General features: G+C 42.8%; 1 protein-coding gene across 2 annotated transcripts in view; it reads left to right on the top strand.

Moving 5' to 3' along the window:
* The window catches only part of CYYR1 (cysteine and tyrosine rich 1), a 501,455-nt gene that overhangs the window by 292,418 nt on the left and 185,108 nt on the right, over positions 1–23,929 (top strand). Inside the window, exons 3-4 of one of the 2 annotated variants that reach the window (XM_044071351.1) lie at positions 16,875–16,928; positions 22,356–22,516. In XM_044071351.1, coding sequence (XP_043927286.1) covers positions 16,875–16,928; positions 22,356–22,516 — 215 coding nt within the window. The remainder of the gene's footprint in view (positions 1–16,874; positions 16,929–22,355; positions 22,517–23,929) is intronic. The other variant, XM_044071352.1, reaches the window with a different exon arrangement.

Raw genomic sequence — 23,929 nt, forward strand, 5'->3', positions numbered from 1 at the left:
TATTGGATGCACCCTTAAACCAAGACTGCCTTTTTGGCAACAAGGCAGAGGAAGTCTTCAAAAGGATGGAGGAAAAAGCTAAATCTATGCAAACTGTTAAAGATTTTCTACAAGTACAGCCTCCCAGATTCGGTAAGCATTGACCTTCAAAGAACTGGTCCTTTCCAGTCCCTTCCAGGCCTTCTCAGTCCAAACCCAGGAACAGCAGACCACCAAGACTTCAGTCTCAGGCTACGCACAGATCTAAGCAGTGGGGAGCTCCCACTTCCAAAGCAGGGAGTAGTATGGAAAAATGGCACAATGACTTAACCTTAATCCTTCCAAGCCCTGCTGAACTACTTGCTCCCTTAGGAGGACGGCTCGCCCTGCATGCAAACAACTGAGAACTCATTACCCCAGGACAAATGGGTTTTGAACATAGTTTATCTGAGTTTTGAACATAGTTTTCCGAGTATACAGACTCCACTTCCACACACTACCAACCCCAAATGGTTGGCCAGACCACCCCCCAAATCAATGGATGGAGGCCCAACAGCAGGTTCTCTCTCTTCTCAGTATAAGGGCTATTCAGCCTGCCCAACAGAACTAAGGGGACAAGGTTTTTACTCAAGACTTTTTCTGGTACCCACAAAAGAAAACTCCTGGTGTCCTATCCTGGACCTCTCTATTCTCAACACCTTTCTGGTGGTTCCAAAATTCAAAATGCTAACTCTTTAACAGCTTCTTCCTATGCTAGCCAATGATGCCTGGCTGGCAACCCTAGACTTAAAGGAAGCTTACCTGCACATCCCAATAAGAGAATCCTATAGCCAATACCTACGTTTCAGGGTGGGCTCCATGCACTTTCAGTTCTCTGCACTTCCCTTTGGCAAAGTGTCTAGCTCCAGCCATTGCATTTTGCAGGCAGAGAAATATTCAGATTTACCCATACTTGGACAATTGTCTGATTCAGGCAGAAAGCCAGGACTGACTTGCTATTACAATGCCTGGCATTTGTAAAGAAACTTCTAACCTCACTGGGGTACACCATCAAAGAAAAGAAATCTCGCCTAGTACCCTGCCAACAGATTGTATTCCTGATAGCAAACTTGAACACAACTTTCCAGATAGCATTCCTCACTCCGGAGAAACAAGTTTGACAACCTACTTTGAACTATTGGCCACAAAAACCCAGCTATCTGCAAGGAAAATACTGCAAGCTCTGGGGTTCATGGCCTCTTGTATTCTGCTAATTCCATGTGCAAGACTGCATATGCGGAAACTCCAATGGTGTCTAAAAAGCCTGTGGTGTCAACATTTGCAGGACCTGGAAACAATGATTCCTATCATTCCTTGTCTAAGGACAGAGTTCCTTTGGTGGGCAGAGGCCTGCTGCCACAACAAGGGACTCCCTTTCACCCTACCCCCTGCCACCCAAACCCTAACATACGTATCCGACTAAGCAGGGGGGGGCTCACATGACAGGGCAGTGCATTCAGCGCAAATGGAACCAGAGACAGATGTACCTGCATATCAATCAAAAAGAAGTGTTAGATGTACAGAATGCTCTGACAGCCTTCAAAGACCTTATTCTTCCAGGACAACTGTTGGTAAAGACAGACTAACACAGTTATATGGTATATAAACAAACAGGGGGGAACCCTCTTTTACCCTTTCTATAGACTAGCCATGAATCTGTGGAGCACAGCCTTGAGCTACCGAGTGCACTTACAAGCTCAATTCCTGCCAGGCAAACTAAATTCACTGGAAGGCGACTTAAGCAGAAATCTCATGGACCCACACAAATGGAAACTAGAACCCAAACTATTCAACCTTTTGAGGAACAAATGGGGGGCCCCAGAGGTAGACCTGTTTGCCTCCCCTCAGAACTACCAATTGAACAAATTCTGCACCAGAACTCTCCACAGTCAAGCTTGGAAAGTGGATGACCTGTCCTTTACCTGGGAAAACCTCTCGGTTTATACCTTTCCCCCTCTGCCTTTCCTCTCGAAGGTTCTACTAAAGATCAAACAGGACATGCCAAGGACAATACTGATTGCACCAGACTGGCCACGCCAGCGCTAGTACCCCCTCTTGCGCAGTCTGACACTGCTACAACCATGGCACCTGCCTCAGACCCCTCCCCTGCTGTCCCAGCAGGCGGGCCAGATTCTACACCCTCACCTTCAAACCCTGAACCTTTCAGCCTGGCTAATTCCATGAGCTCTCCTCTAGCATCCCTCAGTAAGCTGGTGAGGGATGTCATTCTGGAGGCAAGGAGGCCTAGTATCAGAAAATCCTATGCTGAAAAGTGGAAAAGATACTGTTCCTGGAGCCAGGCTCAGTGGATGGGCACAACGGTGCCCAGCTTACCTCATATTCTAGAGTACTTAACAGAAATGCTCCACAATGGCCTATCCTTCTCGTCAATTAAGATTCATGGCTCTGCCATTTCAGCACATTATAATACTGAGCCATCCCTCTTCTCTCACCCCTTGCTAAAACAATTATTTAGAGGGGCCAAAAATGTAAGCCCCCCCCAGGAGAGCTCCCACTCCAGCCTGGAACCATAACTTTGTATTGTAAAAGCTCACTCCCCCCCCTGCCTTTGAGCTAGCTGCAACAGCAGAGTTGAAATTCCTTTTGTGGAAAACAGCCTTACTTCTAGCCATCACTTCAGCAAGAAGAGTGTCTGAATTATAGGTCCTCATGGCAGTGGAAACCTTCATTATCTTCCATCTGGATAGGGTTTTCCTCAGGACTAATCCTTCCTTTATGCCCAAGGTTGTGTCTAGTGTGGCCCTAAACCAGTCCATTCATTTGCCTACTTTTTTTTCCCCTAATCCACAAAACAAAGGGGAACAGATACTGCACTCTCTGGATGTGCACAGACAACTTAGATTCTATTTGGACAGGACTAAGCCTCTCAGAAAATCTGACCAGCTGCTAGTTGGCTTTGCTTGTAGGGGCAGAGGGGAAGGCCATTTCAAAGCAAACCATTTCCAAATGGGTAGCCCATTGCATTCATTTCTGCTACAAGCACCATGGAAAACCTACCCCACAGGGGAAACGATCACATTCCACCAGGGCTGCGTCTACCTCTACAGCATTTCTCAGAGGAGTCCCTACCAGGGACATCCTGGAAGCTGCTACCTGGAGCTCTGTACATACCTTCACCAAGCATTACCACCTGCCTATCGTTTCCAAATCCAGAGCTGGATTTGCCACAGCAGTCCTGCAGGGCTTAATAGCCACCCCTAATGCTCTTTAACTACCTCCTCCCTTCCTTAGCTTTGGGAATCAACCCAAATCGACTGCAACAGTAAAACACAAACATAGTACAGTTGTGTACACTTACCATAAATGTAGATGTTGGAGTGTATTCACTGTTGCAGTCCTGGTTACCCTCCCTCCAGCCCCCTGACTTCTCTTGGCGCTCTACCTTTCTTTCTTGTTTTGTGTGTGTGTGTGTGTGTGTGTGTGTGTGTGTGTGTGTGTGTGTGTGTGTGTGTGTATGTGTATATATATATATATATATATATATATATATATATATATATATATTTTTATGTGTATGTGCTTTTTGATGGAGATGTACCATACCGTATAATTGCTCTCTATTTTGGGGGCACCTGACATCTGGGGCAAGAAAAACTAATGTAATGGCATCTGCTACATCTTTTATACCCCTGACGACCTGATGTCATGGAAGAAGCGACAGCATCCAATGCAGAAATCCGAAGACTCTGGTATTCAGGCCAGCTGAGGGCTACCTGCAGGCAGATAACCCAAATGTGATGACTGCAACAGTCAATACACTCGAACATCTACATTTCAGTTCACAAGTGCCGGTCGGCAGCTACCTGAAGTTGTTGTTTTTAAGTTGAATAATCCTGAAGTCTTCTAAAGCTAAATACTCCGTTGGGGGTCCTTTTTTCTTGCTCTAAACCGATGTCAGAAAGAGTTAACAATGTCTGTGGAAAGCAAATACCTCAGAGATTTTCATTCTTACTGCATCACCTGTTTAAGCCCAGACCACGATGCCGCTCGCTGTCAGATGTTCTTTGTGTTTCACTGTTGCAGTCTTCACATTTGGGTTATCTGTTTGCAGGTAGCCCTCAATCGGCCTGATTATCAAAGTCTTGGGTCCTGCATCAGTTGCTGTCTCATCTTCCATGACGTCAGGTAGTCAGGGGTATAAAGCATGCAGCAGATGCCATTTTATTAGTCTTTCTTGCCATGCAGTGCCTGAAGCAGAAGAAGCAGTTTGCAAGTGCCAGTCTGCCAACTCCTGAAATTTTCGTTTTAGAGTTTCAGATCCGAAGTTTTCAACTAAGCTAAGTACCCCATTGGGGAACCTTTTTCTTGCTCTCAACCGATGTCAGTAAAAGTTAACAATTGTATTTCTTGTGGAAAGCAAATACCTCGTAAAGATTTTAATTCGTACTGCATTCCTTGCCTAGGCACAGACCACCACGTACCTCGCTGTCGATTTTGTGCCTTATTCAATCCTCGTACTATTTGTCGTCTGTTCATTTTCACATCTAAATATTTTGGTACTCTGTTCAATTATCCAGAAATGGCTTCGGTAAGCCACCTGACTACCAACATTCTGAAAAAATGCAAAGATAGACAGAGACAGACCGCATAGGTCCAAAGCTGCCGACGACGCTTCTCCTAAGCTAGTCGCCAGTTAGCTGGTACTCAGTGAGGTGCTTTCGCAGTCCCTGATACCTGCTACTTCTGATTCGCTGGCCTCTACTGAGACTCATTCGGAGTCGGGTGTGCCGCAAGATGCTTCTTTGACTGTGGAATGTGCGGATGTCTCTACCTTGGATGGGTCCAGAACCGCTGTGCAGGCACCGGCTTCTGAGGGTGTATTCAGGCCTACTGACTTGCATATTAAACCGACACCATCTTCTTCAAGGCCTAAAACTAGATCCATGCCCAGAAAATCGATGCCCAGACCACATGGTCTGGCCCCTATGCCTAAAACACAAATAAAAATGGCTGAAGACCTTATTATTCTAATCAGGGGAAGCCACACTTCTCCCACTAAGAGACCTAGAACTGACTTTCCTTCTGATCAGGATTCTGAAATTTCTGTTTTTTCTGATGACCTGGATAGATGGAGTAAGAAGGTATACACTTCTGCAATGTTAGCCATTAGGGCCATAAACTGCCAGTTTCATATATTGAAGTATCAGCAGCATATTATTGGATTGCTTAAACAGAAAATGATTCCTGACTCTGCTGAAAATAAAGAATTACAAGATTTAACGCATTCTGCTGAACAAGTGGGGAAAACATACTTTGCAATGCGGTTTTGGTTCATTAGAGGCATATTGCAGGGCTGCTGTCACTGGGTCTGTACTTAGAAGGCATGCTTGGCTTAAGGAGCAATCTTTGCCAGATCATGTTAAAGCTAAATTACTGGATGCTCCCTTAAACCAAGACAGTCTGTTTGGCAACAAAGCAGAAGAAGTACTTAAAAAGATGGAGGAAAAAGCTAAATCTATGCAAACTGTTAAAGATTTCCTGCAAGTACAGTCTCCCAGATTTAGTAAGCATTGGCCCTCTAAATTGGTCCTTTCCTGCCTCATCCAGGCATTCTCAGTCCAAACCCAGAACCAGCAGAACACCCAGGCTTCAGTCCTAGGGTGCTCACAGGACTAAGCAGTGGGGGGCCTCCCACTTCCAAAGCAGGGAGTAGTAGGACTCCCACCTAGTGACTTAACTTTAAACCTTCCAAGCCCTACTCAACTGACTGTTCCTTTAGGGGGAAAGATCACCCTGCATGCAAAAAATTGGGAACTCATTACCCAGGACAAATGGGTTCTAAATATAGTTTCCCAAGGATACAGATTCCACTTCCACTCCTTACCAACCCCAAACAGTTAGCCAGACCTACCCCCAAATCAGTGGGCAGAGGCTCAAAAGCAGATTCTCTCTGCATCAGGGCTGTTCAACCTTTCCCAGAAGAAGAATGGGGGCAAGGTTTTTACTCAACACTTTGACAATTCCTGGCGTCCTATCCTAGACCTGTCTATCCTAAACACATTTTTGGTAATCCCAAAATTCAAGCTGCTAACTCTTCATCAGCTGCTTCCCATGCTAGGCAAAAATGCCTGGTTGGCAATACCGGATTTAAAGGAAGCCTACCTGCACATCCCAGTAAGGGAATCTTGCAGAAGATACCTACGCTTCAGAGCAGGCTACATGCATTATCAGTTCTCTGAACTGCTCTTTGGCTTATCTACTGCGCCCTGGGTATTCACAAAGTGCTTAGCTCTAGTCATTGCATTTTGCAGGCAAAGAAATATTCAAATATACCCATACCTGAACGATTTTCTAATTCATGCAGAAAGCCAGGACATGCTATTAAATCATCTGGCATTTGAAAAGAAATTGCTAACTTCTCTGGGGTACACTACAAACGAAAAGAAATCAAATCTTGTACCCTGCCAACAAATTGTATTCCTGGGAGCAAGCTTGAATACAACATCCCAGATGGGCTACCTCATGCCAGAGAAACAAGTTCATTTGACAGCCTACTTCAGTCTACTGGCCACAAAGACCCAGCTGTCTGCAAGAAAAATACTGCAAGCCCTGGGGTTCATGGCCTCTTGCATTTTACTAATTCCATATGCAAGACTGCATATGAGGAAACTACAATGGCATCTAAAAAGCCTATGGTGTCAACATTCTCAGAATCTAGAATCGATGACTCCTATCATACCCTGTCAAAAGATAGAGTTCCTATGGTGGGCAGAGGCCTGCCACCAAAACAAGGGACTGCGATTCTCTCTACCCCCCTGCCTCCCAAACCCTAACAGTAGACTCATCAGACTATGCATAGGGGGGCTCACTTGACAGGGCAGTGCATTTGGCGCAAATGGAACCCAATGGAACCTCTACTCTGAGGCGATCTCTGCTTAACATACAAGGCCATGTCAAACCCTGAGCTGTTGGACATGCTCCACTTAAAGAAATCCCAATCCCTCAGAGCCACACGCTCCAGGGATCTAAACCTTGTCATCACAATGAACCAAACATGCTGGAGGTATAGGTTCCTGACCCAGAGACTCCCCATACTCTGGAATAGACTGCCCATTAATATCAAGCAGAGCGCCTCTTTGACCCTCTTCAAAAGGAACCTTGATGATTGGATGGGAGATAGGAAATTCACCCCGGGGATCATGTCAGTCACCCTGCTAGACAAGGGCCTGGAGAAGTAAATATTGTGGGAAGAAATATCCAGGGAATTGTTATGGCTAGGCTTGCATAGGCCCTAGGGCCGATAGCCTAGTACCAACCTATGAACCCAAGTCAAATGCACCTACATATCAATCAAAAAGAAACGTTAGCTGTGCAGAATACTCTTGACAGCCTTCAAAGACCACATTCTTCCAGGACAATTATTGGTAAAGACGGACAACACCACTGTTATGTGGTACATAAACAAGCAGGGGGGAACCCATTCAAACCCTCTCTGCAGACTAGCCATGGCTCTGTGGAACACAGCCTTAAGCTACCAAGTGCACCTACAGGCTCAATTCCTGCACGGAAAGCTATATACACTGGCAGATCACCTAAGCAGAAATCTCATGTACCCACATGAGTGGAAACTGGAACCAAAGATATTCAACATGTTGAGAAACAAATGAGGGAGCCCAGAGATAGACCTGTTTGCCTCCAATCAGAACTACCAATTGGACAAATTCTGCACAAGGACTCCTCACAAACAGGCTTGGAAAGTGGATGCCCTGTCCTTCACCTGGCAAAACCTATCAGTTTATGCCTTTCACCCTCTGTCTCTCCTCTCCAAGGTGCTAGTAAAGATCAAACGGGACAAACCAAGGACAATACTGGCTGCACCGGACTGGCCTTGCCAACACTGGTACCCCCTCTTGCACAGTGTGTCACTGCTAGCACCATGGCACATGCCTCAGACCCCTGCCCTGCTGTCCCAGCAGGAGGGCCAGATTCTGCACCCACAGCTTCAAACCCTGAACCTTGCAGCCTGGCTAATTACCTGACCTCTCTGTTACCATCCCTCAGTAAGCAAGTGATGGATGTCATTCTGGAGGTAAGGAGGCCTAGTACTAGAAAATCCTATGCTGAAACATGGAAAAGATTCTGTTCCTGGAGCCAAATTCAGGGAATGGGCACAGCAGTACCCAACTTACCCCATATTCTTCAATACTTAACTGAGATGCTTCACAAGGGCCTTTCCTTTTCTTCCATCAAAGTTCATGCCTCAGCCATTTCAGCACATTACAACACAGAACCAGAGATCTTCTCTCATCCACTGCTGAAGCAATTCCTCAGAGGGGCCAAAAACTTAAAACCACCCAGGAGTGCCCCTACTCCAGCCTGGGACCTTAACTTTGTATTGGAAAAGCTCACATTTCCTCCCTTTGAGCCAGCTGAAAATTCAGAGTTGAAATTCCTTTCTTGGAAAACAACCTTGCTTCTAGCCATCACTTCGGCAAGAAGGGTGTCTGAATTACAGGCCCTCATGGCAGTGGAGCCTTTCATTATCTTTCATGCGGACAGGGTGTCCCTCAGGACCAATCCCGCATTTATGCCCAAGGCGGTATCCAGTGTGGCCCTTAATCAGTCCATTCATTTGCCAACCTTCTTTTCTAATCCACAGAACAAAGGGGAATGAATTCTGAACTCGTTGGACGTGCACAGACAACTTTGATTTTATTTGGACAGGACTAAGCCTCTCCGAAAATCTGAACAGCTGCTGGTGGCATTTGCTGCAGGGGCAGAGGGAAAGGCCATTTCAAAGCAAACCATTTCTAAGTGGATAGGCCATTACATTCATTTCTGCTATAAGCACCATGGAAAACCTACCCCACAAGGGGGATAAGACCACATTCATCCAGGGCTGCATCTACCTCTACAGCCTTTCTTAGAGGTGTGTCCCTACCAGGGACATCCTAGAAGCTGCTATCTGAAGTTCTGTACATACCTTCACCAAGCATTACCACTTGCTGATTTTTTCTAAATCCAGAACTGGCTTTGCCACTGCAGTCTTGCTGGTCCAAATGCCATCTAAATTGCCTCCTCCCATCCTTAGCTTTGGGAATCTACCCAAATGTGATGACTGCAACTGTGAAACACGAAGAACATAGTACAGTTGTGTACACTTACAATAAATGTAGATGTTCGAGTGTATTCACTGTTGCAGTCCTGGTTACCCTCCTTCCAGCCCCCTGACTTCTATTGACTGTACCTCTATTCTTGTTTACTAGGCTTAAAGTTTTCTGTTGTATTTGCTTTTTGTTGGAGGTGTAACCTTGTATATAATTGCTTCCCATTATGGGGGCATCTGACATCTGGGGCAAGAAAAACTAATAAAATGTCGTCGGCTGCATGCTTTATAACCCTGACTACCTGACGTCATGGAAGATGAGATAGCAACTGATGCAGGACCCAAGACTTTGGTAATCAGGCTGACTGAGGGCTACCTGCAAGCAGATAATCCAAATGTGATGACTGCAACAGTGAATACACTCGAACATCTACATTTATGGTAAGTGTACACAACTGTACTTTTTGTGCCTTGTTTAACGCCCAAACCATTTGTCATCGGGCTTTCTTTGTCACTAAATTATTTCGCTCTCGATCACTGTATTCCGAAATGGCTTCGGTAAGCCATCCGACTACCAATATTCCAAAAAAACGTAAAGATAAAGACAGAGACAGACTGCATAGGTCTAAATCTGCTGACGACACTTCCATTAAGCTAGTCGCCAGTCTGCCAGTACTCTGTGAGGTGCCTTTGCAGCCCCTGATGCCCACTTCTATGGATTCACAGGCTTCTGCTGAGACCCATTCGGAGTCCGGTATGCTGCGACTTGCTTCTTTGAGTATGGAACCAGCAAATGTCTCTACCTTAGATGAGTCCAGAGCCGCTGTACAGGCACTGGCTTCTGAGGGAGTTTTTCATCCTACCGATATTTGAATCAAACCGACAGCTTCATTTTTAACTAAAACTTCCAAGTTTCTTAGACCCAGAGTACACACTGCACCTAGAAAACCAATGACCAAAGCCATGCCACAAAAACAAATGCTTAGAATGGCTGAAGACCTTATTTTGCTGATTAGGAGAAGCCAGCCTTCACCTGCTAAGAGACCAAGAACCCAGTCCCCCACAGGTTCTACAGACCAGGAGTCTGATGACTCTCTTCTTTCTGATTATGAAGATATGCCCTTATCCGCCTATGAGGATTCGCATGCAGAGGAATCCATTCTCTCTACCTCCCCTCCATAGGATTTTTGTTTTGGTGAAACCTTGCATACCCTAAGAGAGCATTTCCATTGGGAATGCCAAGACTGTCTTCAGTCCAGAAAGAGACTCAGAGAATTTTTAGAGTTGCCTCCGCACAGGCCCTTGGCTATACCCCCTGTCCTGTATGTTGTGGATGATCTTTTCATGGAATCCAGTCTTACTCCAGACACCTTACCTCTGGCCCCTAGGAAACCTGGCAGGTACTACAGAGTACCAGATTCTCACACGTTTCTTTTCAGGAATCCTACTGCTGATCCAGAGATCATTTCCCAGGGACCTAAAGGTATTAAGGTTACTACAGCCAAAAATCCTACCCCTTCGGACAGGGATTCCAGAAATTTGGACAGATGGGGTAAGAAGGTATATACTTCTGCAACTCTTGCTATCAGGGCATTGAATTGCCAGTTTCACATGCTGAAATACCAGCATCATATTATGGAACTTATTAAACAAAAAGTGGTAACCTTTCCAGATTGTGCAGAAAATGAAGAATTGCAGGAGCTTAAGCACTCTGCAAACCAAGTTAGTAAGCATACTTTGCAGTATGGCTTGGATACCCTAGAAGCATCTTGCAGGGCAGCAGTCACTGGCTCTGTACTGAGAAGACATGCTTGGCTGAAGGAGCAGACCTTGCCAGATCATGTCAAATCTAAATTACTAGACGCGTCTTTGAATAAGGACTGTTTGGCACCAAAGCAGAAGTTGTTCTTAAAACGATGGAAGAAAAGGCTAAATCTATGCAAACTGTTAAAGAATTCGTACAAGGGCAACCACCTAGATTCAGTAGGCATTGCCCTTCAAAACACTGGTCCTTTCCAGCCCCCTCCAGGCCATCCCAAACAAGACCCAGGGGAAGCAGACCACCCAGACTACTGTCTCAGGGTATGCAGAGATCCAAGCAATGGGGTGCCCCCCCCCCCCAAGCAGGGAGTGGTAAGCCACCTCCTTATGGAAAAAGCTGACAATGACTTCTCAACTCTACTTCGCAGCCCTGCCCAATTGCTCGTGTCCCTAGGAGGAAAACTTGCCCTTCATGCAAAAAACTGGATGTCCATTACTCAGGACTGCTGGGTTCTCAACATTGTATCCCAGGGGGTGCAAATTTTATTTCCATTCACTGCAAACCCCAAGCGGGTTTCCAGACCTTTCTCCAAACCAGTGGGCAGAGGCTCAAAACCAAGTACTTTCCCTGCTCAAATATAAGAGCTATTCAGCCTGTTCCAGTAGAACAGAGAGGCCAAGGATTCTATTCCAGACTTTTCCTGGTACCCAGGAAAGATGGCTCTTGGCGTCCTATCATGGATCATTCAATTCTCAATACCTTCCTGGTGGTACCAAAATTCAAGATGCTTACCTTGCAACAGCTTCTCCCCATGTTAGCCAAGGATGTCTGGTTAGTCACACTAGACTTAAAAGAAGCCTACCTGCGCACCCCCATAAGGGAATCATGCAGAAAGTGTCTACGTTTCAGAGCAGGGTCTGTGCATTATCAGTTCTCTGCACTTCCCTTTGGCTTATCTAGTGCACCCAGGGTATTCACAAAATGCCTGGCTGCAGCCATTGCATACTGCAGGCAGAGAAATATCCCAATTTACCCCTACCTGAATGACTCCCTGATTTAGGTGGACAGTCAGGAATTGCTGCTTTAGCACCTGGCATTTGTAAAAAGCCTTCTCACTTCATTGGGGTACACCATCAATGAAAAAAAATCACAACTGGTACCCAGTCAAAAAGGTTGGACACAACTTCCCAGATGACATTCCTCACTTCAGAAAAGCAGGCCTATCTGACAGATTACTTCAAACAAATGGCCACCAAAACCCAGCTATCTGCAAGAAAACTACTACAAGCCCTAGGGTTCATGGTCTCATGTATTCTGCTAATTCCATATGCAAAACTACTTATGAGGAAACTTCAGTGGTACTTAAAAAGTCTTTGGTGCCAACATTCTCAGGACCTGGAAACAGTCATTCCTATCATACCTTGTCTGACAGAATTCCTTTGGTGGGCAGAAGCATGCAACCACAACAAGTGACTGCCTTTTACCCTACCCCACGCTGCCCACATCCTGACCACAGACGCATCACAATATGCATTGAGGGTGCCCACATGGCTGGCAAATATATTCAGGGTTACTGGAGCCCAAGTCAAATTCTCCTGCACATCAACCAAAAAGAGATGCTAGCGATGCCCTGACAGCTTTCAGACGCCTACTCTTTTCAGGACCACTGCTGATAAAAACAGACAGCACCACAGCTATGTGGTACATCAACAAGCAGGGGGGGGGACCTACTCTTACCCATTCTGCAGGCTAGCCATGGCCCTGTGGAATACGGCCTTGGACAACCAAATCCATCTACCAGCTCAATTCCTGCCAGGCAAACAAAACTCACTGGCAGACTTAAGGAGAAGTCTCCTAGACCCACAAGAGTGGAAATTGGAGCCCAGCATCTTCAACCTTCTGATCCAGAAATGGGGGACCCCAGAGGTGGATCTCTTTGCCTCCCCGGCAACAACCAGTTAAGCAAATTCTGCACCAGGAACCCTCACACAGCCGGGCCTGGAAGGTTGGATGCACTATCATTTCAATGGGAAAACCTCTCTATCTATGCCTTTCCCCCATCTGATCCTTCTCTCAAGAGTTTTACTAAAGATAAGACAAGAAAGGCCAAGGACAATTCTGATTGCCCTGGACTGCCCACGCCAGCACTGGTACCCACTCCTGCTCAGCTGGACAATGGTGCCACCCTGGCACCTACACCAGACCCCAACCCTGCTTTCCCAGCAGGAGGGACAGATTTTGCATCCACAATTGCAAACCCTAAATTTTGCAGCCTGGCTTATTCCTTAGATATTCCACCAGTAACCCTAAGCAAACAGGTGCTGGATGTCATCCTTGAAGCCAGAAGGCCCAGTACTAGGAAATCCTATGCTGAAAAGTGGAAAAGGTATTGTTCTTGGATTCAGTCTAAAGGAAAGGACACAGCACTGCCCTCTTTACCTCTAATCCAGGATTACCTAGCAGATCTACTCCACAGAGACCTAGCCTTCTCCTCCATTAAGATCCATGCCTCTGCCATCTTGGCTCATTACAATACTAAGCCACCTCTTTTCTCTCACCCTCCCATAAAACAGTTCCTGAGAGGGGCAAACAACTTAAGAACACTAAGGAGAGCACCCACCCCTGCTTAGGACTTTAACTTTGCACCGAAAAAGCTCACGCTTCCCCCTTTTGAACCTGCTGCTTCAGCAGAGTTAAAATTCCTCTCTTGGAAAACAGCCTTGCTTTTAGCCATCACTTCAGCTAGAAGAGTGAGTTACAAGCACTGATGACTGTGGAACCCTTTATTATTTTCCATGCTGACAGGGTTTCCCTCAGGACTAATCCTTCTTTTATGCCTGAAGTGGTGTCCAGTGTGGCTCTCAACTAATCCATCCATTTGCCTACTTTCTTCCCTAATCCTCGGAATAAAGGGGAAAGTATTCTGCACTCTTTGGATGTGCACAGACAACTCAGGTTCTACCTTGATAGGACTAAGCCTTTCAGAAAATCTGACCAGCTTCTAGTCAGCTTTGCAACAGTGCAGAGGGCAAGGCCATTTCAAAACAAACCATTTCCAAATGGATAGCACACTGTATCCATTTCTGCTACAAGCACCATGGAAAACCAACCCCTCAGGGGGTCAAAACACATACCACTAGGGCTACATCTACCTCTACAGCATTTCTCAGGGGAGTCCCTACCAGGGACATACTGGAAGCTGCTACCTGGAGTGCTGTACACACCTTCACCAAGCATTACCAACTGCCTATCTTTTCCAAATCCAGGGCAGGATTTGCTACAGCAGTCTTGAAAAGCCTACTAGCCAACCCTAACTCTTCTTGACTACCTCCACCCTTCCTCAGCTTTGGGAATCAACCCAAATGTGATGACTGCAACAGTGAAACACGAAGAACATGGTGCAGTTGTGTACACTTAACATAAAGGTAGATGTTCGAGTGTATTCACTTTTGCAGTCCTGGTTTTCTCCATCTCTTGTCTCTCCTCTCTATGGCTATTCCTACTGGTATGGGTATTTACTTTTTACTGGTGGTGTTTTCCACACCATTTCCTAGCTCCCTATTTGGGAGCTTCTGATATTTGGGGCAAGAAAAACTGATGTAATGGCGTCGGCTGCCTGTTTTTATACCCCTGACGACCTGACGTCATGGAAGAAGCGAAAGCATCCAATGCAGAAATACGAAGACTCTGGTATTCAGGATGACTGAGGGCTAACCTGCAGACAGATAACCCGTATGTGATGACTGCAACAGTTAATACACTCGAACATCTACATTTATGGTAAGTACTTTCTGCCTTGTCTGCCTGCATGCATTTGATCCTTCCCCTAGCTTCCAGGCTAGAAGTTAAGCTTTCTCTAAAAGGTATCCTGCAGTTAAGACCCCCCAGGAAACCAGTTCTTCCTCCCTGGAATGTCAATTATGTGCTGGAAAAACTTACCCAGGGTCCTTTTGAACCAGCAGCTTCTGCTTCCATTAAGTTTTGCACATGGAAAACAGTGCTTCTGGTAACCTTGAAGGGTCTTCAGTGGGAGAAGATAGCAGTGAACAGGATGAGTACCTGGGTTCAGAAAGTTGTTAAAAGTGGGGCAGGTTAAGGTAAGATGTAGGTAGGATATGGAAGAATGCATAAAGGTCAAAATAGTAGGGGGAAAGAAGTGTGAAGTGCAGAAAATGAGAGGTTTACCTGCATTACTAATATGGTGTAGCTGGTTAAGTGCAAGGGGAATGGAATCTGTGCTGAGGCAAGTGTAATTCGTATTAAAGATAGTACTAGCTGATGCAAATGTGGAGTGAAGATGAATAATAAACATGGATGGAAAGATCCTTTCTAGAATTATCCAAGATTATCGAATGAGGAGTTAGGAAAGCGGAATTATCCAAGATTATCGAATGAGGAGTTAGGAAAGCTTAGAAAATGTTAGTGTATGCATTATTTTTGAAGTGGATGCAATAAAGAATGTGCCAAAACCAATCAAAATTACATGGGAGAGAAATTCATATCCTCACCCCCCCCCCCCCCCTTGTTTGTTTTTCAAGTCACTCTCCTACTAGCAAAATGTGTTTCTGTAAGTAACCACTCTCTCCCAAAAATCCTTTGAAGATGAACCACTCCACTTATGGGAAAAAAAAAAAAATGACTTCAGCAAAGTAGAGCCATGTGGCCAGCTCTGCACTTTATTTCTTCTCCTTCACCTCTGGGAAATACTTTACAACCCCATACTACAGGTTGAGAAACTTTAATAACAATAAATCAGGATAAAGACGACTACCAAAGCTGTAAGAATACTGTTTTAATGACAACTGGCAACTGCTTTTGTGAAACACTTCATCAGGAATTTTTTACATGTAGCCAGATAAACTTAAGTTAACAGTGGCACAATCAGCATAGAAATTAACCTGCTGTTTTACCCCAGTAGTTGGATGAATAAAGAAATTCCTAATTTTATCATGTACCAGCAGTACCTGCCAGTTATGTTTAATTATTTCACACACACTATTCCAATATTGTTCGCATATGTCAAAGAGATTCTGAAGTTCATATCTGAAACACCTATGTTGGTACCTCTATCCACACTTTGCTCAGAATTAGAGGTATTGTTGGTTTAAGTCCCTCATTTGCCTTTAAGAATGGTCTATCATTAAAATAGAGACTCCGTTATAGGAGAAAGTTGAAAAGAGCTAATGTTTCAGACAAAATAGGCACATTTCTCTGTCACAGCTATAATGCTTTTCCCTGTTTTTCAAAAAGGAATTTCTTTATTCATCCAACTACTGGGGTAAAATATGAGGTTAATTTCTATGCTGATTGTGCCACTGTTAGCTTAGTTTATCTGGCTACATGTAAAAAATGCCCATGTTTTTATGTGGGCATGACGAGTCGGAAATTAAAGGGCAGGGTGCTGGAAACATATAGCAGATATCAGAAGGGATGTTCATACAAGCGCACTAAATAAACATAATAAAGCTAGGGAAGGTCACAGTTTTGAATTCATGGTACTAAGTATTTTATATGAAAATGTTAGGGGAGGGAGCCTGCTTAATAGAGTATGAAGAACTGAAATGGATCCTGAAGTTGCAGGCAGATAAGAACTTTGGTTTAAATGACAGTGTCCCTTAAATCCATACTTTAAAAAACAGAAGATTGTTGAATTGAGTCCAAGAGCTGATTTGCTAATTGTTTATATGTAAATGAGCTGTTTTTTAATGTGAGTTATGGTCTGATGAGGTGTTTCACAAAAGCACTTACCAGTTGTCATTAAAACTGTATTCTTACAGCTTTGGTGGTCATTGTCTTTATCCTGATTTATTGCTATGTTGGTGAAATTAGGCAGACTGATTTCTGTGGAAGTACTCTTTTTGATAAACTGTAATAACAAACAAGTGGGCACACGACTGTCTCATCAAATGCCTTCGTTCCATGCACCCCTATCTCAAGTTCAGGCATAGGTTTGATGTGGTAGAAGTTGCTGAAGAAGGTAAGACACTGGCTTCTAGACCACCATAAAGGTTTTTGTTTTTATTCTAGACTATTTATGCAAGTAGAAGACCTGGAAACCAGTGCTGGACTAGTCAAATCTCAGTAAGTTTGTTTTAAACAATTTCAAAATAGTAGTTCTACAAAAAAAAAAAATGTATTTGCTTTTCATAGAAAACAACTATGGCAATCCTTGACATGAAAGATACTTAGCACCCCAGATCTAGAAAGCCTGGTTACAGGAAATTTGATTGCAAGCTGCACATTTCCGGTTTGCAGGGTTATCTGGCCTGAGTACAGCCCAAGAGTATTTACTCATTGTTGGCTCCGGTGTTTGGTTATTTTAGGAAGTAAATATCAATTTTTCTTTATTTGCATGAGTGTTTGTTAGTAGCGTCGCCTCAGGAAGTGTTAGTCACTACAATAACACAGTTACTGGGCATTAGCATGAGCTTCAGTACAGCTTTGTTTTTCCCAGCTTATACAGCAGCTGTACCAAGGGTTATTTGTAGATTCAGTTTAAATGCAAGTTTTCTTAAAAAATGACAAAATACAGGATTTGATGAGAGTTTTCTTTATAACATGAGTTTTCTATATAACCAGCAGCTGCAGTAAGATAGTATTGCAGAGCTCTGGGCTGTGTAATTTTGTGTTCTTCCAGTTCCCATTGCAAGACTTTAGAGAACTACATTTGTTGAAAAACATTAGTAATACATTTGTGTTACATTATATATATATATATATATATATATATATATATATATATATATATATATATATATATATATATATCTTCTCTCTCTCTCTCTCTCACACACATGCGCACACACACACACACACACACACACACAAAACAACTTTTGACGTCTTGAATAGAGTGGGTCCAAAGATGAGTGTTCTTGCCTCCCCACGTTTGGTGGAAGTCCTTTGAAAGTAGGAGTAGAACTCCTTCCTCAAAGAAGCATCACCTAGGCCTTTACAGATCAGTGCTACACAGCTGTTTTCTGGGTCTGACCAGCTACTGCTCTAGCCTTCTGTACCAACTAGCAGCCAAATATTGATTATTACAGAGCTCAGCACTTCTGTTGACTGCTGTCCATAGCATACATCCTTGGGTCTTATGACAAAACTAAAAAAATTCAGTTACTAATCTGTGGCCCAATGCATTTTTGTTTCCAAGTACACTTACGAGTCACCTTTTATTCAAATGCAGTGTTTGCTTTGGACAGTTTGTGATTATCACAGAAGTTTAAAAACAGTTCACCAGTCAGTCTGCCTCCCAGCAGATGTACAGATTCCATCCATAGGTGATGTTTTTTCAAGTGCTGCAACTTCAGTTTCTAAGGCTGAGTATTGCACATAGCAGTTATACATGTGCAGAAACATCAGACTGAGTTTTCTTTTCTGCAGATTGGAGACTCATTGAAGTGACATGGTCATTTATTTGCACAAATTCTCACTAAGTGGCAAACAGCTAGGGGCTTGAGTACTCCCGCAATTGCATGGGGCTTCTCCCAAGGATAAAGTTCAAAGCAGAAGAAAGACTGTTTAATAAGTCTGGTTTCAGAGCCAATACATTGTAGAGGTAAGACAAACTACATCTATCTGGTACGTTTTAACCTCCCATATAAGCTGCATCGCCTCCCCTATCATTGAGGTTAAATTCCATATCCTCCCACCAGAGACAGGATCTCCACTTTATTAATATGGATTGCTCCTTGGAATGACACCTAACTTCCACCCTTCAAATTGAAGGTGGTAATTCCATATAGGAGCTTCATACATAGTTTTTTTAGGTAGAGTCCAGCCTTGCTTCATGGGTCACCATGTGTTCACAACTGAACATTACCTTCGAAGACTGTGCATAATTGATCCACATTCTACTTGAGGTTCTGAAATTCTTTAGTTGAACCATCATGGGGAATATTTTGGATTGCTGTTCGTCTTGCCCTCCTCTCAAATTACTTTTGCCAATAGTAAGTCTTCCAGGAGCATAATACTACAGGTAATATAACTCTTAAGGGTCACAAGTCTACTGAGACTCCTCAGTTATTAAATTGTGATGTCAAGAAAGGATGATGCCAAGTGACTTGCAGTCTCCAGCTTACAGTGGAATAGTTTGCTTTTAAGTGTGAAGTTTATTGGGGTGAAAATCAATACCTCCAAATTACCAATGCTGGTTCTACTGCAGAAAGGGGGTGCACTGTACTCTACAGGTGTTTGGGGGGTTAATCTTGGATGGACCAGTTTTTAATTGTCTTGGGGTCATTTTCACAAGTGAAGATAGAAGGGACTGAGAGACTAAGCAGCAGATAGGTGCAACAATGGCAGTACTGCAGCTGTTTTAGTACTCTGCTGTATTGTTGAAATGAAAACTAAGCTACACGATGAAACTGTCAGTTCCCAAGCTGCGTATGTCACCATGTTAATCTGTAGTTATTAGCTTTGGATAGTAACTGAAAGAATGAATGCCCAGTGAAAAGTAGCAGAAAAAAGTTATTTTAGCAGGGTAGCTAGGCTAACTTTTTGACAGACTGAGGAGCTTCGTAGTCTAGGAAGATCAGAGTTGCAGCACCTGCTGTTCTGCTCTGAAAGGAGACAGTTGAGGTGTTTTGGGCACCTCTGTGCACCTCCTATGTAAGATGGTATTATGTCATAAAGCAGATAAGGGTGAAGTTTCTCAGAAAAAAAAGCATAACTGCCAGCAAGCATACTTAGAAACTGGATTTCTTGGGGAAATTTGTATCACTGACTTAGAATTTGCCTGGTTGTGCTTGACAAGTACATTCCTTGTCCAGGGTTGAACTCCAAGTAGTAGGGAAGTTGGGGAAAAATGCTCTTCCCCACTTTGTTATACTTCATTCCTTTCACTGCTTGTCTGTATGTGGAGAGTATTGACTGTTTTCTTTGTGTGTGCGTGCATCATTTACTACTGCCATACAACTGTTTCTGTATTTTAATGTACAAACACAAATCTGAATAAAAGTGAACAGTGTAACAATATTTTGTCAGTTGAAAAATGCCAGGAATTAAAAGCATCTGTAAACACAGAAAAAATGTTTGTTGTTACAATGCAACCCTGTTGTAAACGCACAATTTCCTTATCCCAAACTGTATTTTCCTCATAAGGGAATGATCTCCATATTTTCAATTATTAAAAAGAATGACCAGCGTCTTCCAAGTGGCATTTCTGTGCTTGTCTGCTTCCTTAGTTCACATCTTTGCTGGGGCTAAATGAAATATCTTGATACAGTCTGTAGGAGTTTGTCTCCTTTGCTCTTGAGTAATTTTGCCTATCATATCTGAAAGTTGTTTTGCCAAGACGTTATTCACGCAGCAAAGTTACCTGTAGGTCTTTATTTAACACTCATTAGGATCATGTTTGTTCAGGCTCAAAATATGCAGCTTTTCCCTGTGTACTGTCCTGTAAAACTTTATTCTTTCTCTTTCCTGGGGCTATAACCCTTTTGTAGACAAAAAGTGAATAAAACTGATTAAAGTTTAGATACATTTCACTAATTATCTGAAATTTTCAAACTACAAAATGTGATACACTAGTTTACTCAGAAGGAAAGTAGAGTGAATATGGTGTCATCAACTCGCAACATCTCACTTTAAAAAAAAGGGGACTTGTTATTTCAGGTATTTCTTTGTTTTGCAAGAACTTTTTACAGATTGTATTATAACATACAAGAAACAAGTAAGAGCCATTGTAAAAAGTCACAGATTTATATTGAGTATTCTCAGACTAGTTTGTATTTTTCACTGCTTTCATGCTAAGTGAATGAAACTGTGATTTGACAGACTTGGGCTTTGTAATCTAATCAGCTGTGCCCTCACGGTGCATTAAGAGAGAGAAGCAGCTTTCCAGGAAATGGTCATATCAACATGTCTGCCCCATGAAGTTAGAGAGAAAAATTAAAATTAGTAAGTAAATACTGTGGGAAGAAATAGCCAGGGAATTGTTATGGCTAGGCTTGTATAGGCCCTAGGGCCGATGGCCTAGTACCAACCTATGAACCTATGCCATTAGCAGGTTTGGAATGCGCTGAACTTCATGGCAAAGTAGAATAAATATTTTTCCACATTCTGCCCATAGTGATTATTGAAAGAGATTCTTTCCAAAACATTAAAAGTAAGGACCCACTGCAGTATTTATAAAAATGCAGGAAAGCAGTATTTACAAAAATGCAGGAAAGCTATTTCAAACACATATATAAAGCTTGTGAATTCATTGCACTGACAGTTCCACTTGAGATTGTTTGTTTTATATCTATAGGCAAACCTGTTATCAAAGAAACCAGTCACTGAATCCATAAACCAAAATTCCACCAAGAGACAGCAAACACAGCAGACTACAGTGAAGCCACATTTTATTGTAAAACAGTGAGCATTTCGATTGGTTTATTGATGTTTAAATATTTTACATTGAATGACGATTTGTGAATGTCTGATGAAGCATTGCATCTCAGCGCTAAAGCGCTCACTGTTTTACAATAAATTGTGGTTTCACTGAGTTTACTTTGCCATGTTTCCTGTCTCTTGGTGGAATTTTGGTTTTGGACTTGCTTTGTACTGCTGAGACAGCTTAATTCTCACAGCGGTCAGGTTTTATTTGCTTTAATTGAATCTATAAAGGCTAACATGCATATTTGAGTGCATGCACATGTGTAATGATAGTTTTATAATGAGTAAAGACATAACTGATCATTTCTTATACTTTTTGCCACGTCCAAAGTCACAAGTTTGAACAAATGCAATATATATGTGCAAATTAGAGTAGCTAAATAAACCTGCATGTTTTGGGAGGTTGGAAGAAATTGGAATACTTGACAGAAACGTGCACAGACATGACAAAAAAACATTCATACTCCAGACGGACATGAGGTCATGACTAAATCCTGAATCTGTGGGGCAAAGATCTTGACTACCAAGGTGTCACACTCCCCACTTTTTCATTTTACAAACATTCAACCAAATAGTTTACAGAGTAGTGAGTTATTCATGTCACTGCCATACATTCACTTAGTGTTTGTATAACAAGAACTAAAGTCATCTCGGTAATTGTTTTTATATGGCTTTTGTGTGTTTAGTTAGATTTTTATGTGGCTTTTGAGTGTTTAGGTACTGTCTTCTTAAAACAGCTAATTTAGCTCCTTGTGTGCATGGAGCTGCAAAAGCTAAATGCCCAATAAATTAGTTGTTTTTTTTTAAGGTACAACTGGTATAAGTAGGAAAAAGATGACCTGTAAGAAAGTGTTAATTGTCTTTGTTGGATTATGTAGTTTAAAAATTAAATTTCTTGGTAAGATATGGTCTCGGTTTGTGTTTTTTTTTCCTCTCTCCTAATTCTGTTTTGAAATGCATCCCTCAAAAGTGTTTTGTTCTGTGTCTTGAAATACCTTTCTTTATGGTAGTAGTGATATATGAAATATACATGGCTCTTAGGGCCATTCTACTGTCGATTTAAAAAGAAATGAAGTAAATAAATTATACATTTGTAAATGGTATGTCTGTGTTTCAACACTGCAGAGGAACTGCAATAGCAGGAATTGTCTTTGGAATTGTTTTCATCATGGGAATGATAGCAGGAATTGCGATCTGCATATGTGTGTGCATGAAGAACAGTCGAGCAGCCCGTGTGGGTGTAACCAGAACTACCCACATCAACACCATCAGTACAACGTACCCAGGTAAGAAGAGACTAAATTGTCTGTTGTTGCAAAGCATTCTAGAATGTAAACTGCATTTAACTCTCTAAGCTGGTAAGACTGATCTTATCTGTGGTACTACTTCTAGCTAGCTGTATGGCTCTATATCAGTATATCTAAGGTTGGTAATGGCAGATTTCTGCTTAATAAAGATTAAACTAAAATGATAATTTTAGTGATTTTACAAGTAAACTCTCTCATTCATTTCAAATTAATCGGTAGCAAAGAATTTTAATATACACACAGGCTTCAGTCATGGTTGTACTACAGCCCGGTATGTTGAAAGAACAGCAAATGTCCTTTTGTATGCCTGTGTGATAGTGCATCTCTTCATTGAAGGGAGCAAGGGAGCACACTGATCAGTTTACCCAGTGCAATACAGTGTCATCTGGCACCAAATTAAAACCAGCATCATAGGGTAGCAGTCAAAAGCATATTTCTTAACTGTTTTTAAGGACCTCATTTACCAGTAGCCAGTGACATTACTCGGAATGTAAAAGTATATGATGGTGCTACAGACTCCCCATAAAAATCACGTTGGTTGATTGATGGATTAAAATGCCTATGTATTGCATTTGTACCAGATATTGTGGCCCTGGTCATGGCGGAAAAGGGTCTAGGATATACAGGTTTACTTATCCAGTAAAGCAAGTACATTAACAAAAAATATATATATACTTTTCTGAGGTAAAAGCCAACAGCGAAGGGCACTGGCTGAGTAAGTTTACAGGTGACTGGAAGCTAGTAGCAGTCATTCAATCCCCAAATGACTTGGATCCTGCAGGAAGGTTTGCTCCAAGTAAATAACTGGTGCCAAAGTTATGGACTGAAACTAAATGCCAAAAAATACATTATTGTAACTTTTTGGAAGTCATCTACCCTGGGGGAAACCACATTGACAGTCCTCCCTTAAGAGTTGACCCAGTTCAGAATTTGAGAACTTGTGTGGATAGTGACCTATCATTTGAACAACATTTGTCCATTGTTGTAAGAAAGTTCTTCTGTATTGCACAGCTTATAAACAAAGGGACTGTGTCTAGATCTAGGAATGTCATTGTCCCCTTTACTCAGCCCTCATTAGGCCAGTCATTGAATGTAATGCCCCCATGTCATGTCTATACAGACCCATGCAACAACTAGAACGTATACTGATGCCCACAGAGATGCCTTACTAAAAGGATGCCAAGGCCTAAACAATGTGTCGTACATGGACCAACTCAATGGTATCCTACAGAGTAAGAGGTGACCTGTGTCTGGCATACTAGGCATCTTCTGACTCATTACTAATGGATATGCTGCACATCAGCAAGTCAAGTGGCATCAAAAATGCTCTGTATAGAGATCTAAACCTGATGTCCTTCAAGGATGCATCTGCAGTCCTTACAAATGGGTTGT

The sequence above is a fragment of the Protopterus annectens genome, chromosome 5.part0 (genome assembly GCF_019279795.1).
Source record: "Protopterus annectens isolate FY-2018-M chromosome 5.part0, PAN1.0, whole genome shotgun sequence".
NCBI classification, from domain to species: Eukaryota; Metazoa; Chordata; order Ceratodontiformes; family Protopteridae; genus Protopterus; species Protopterus annectens.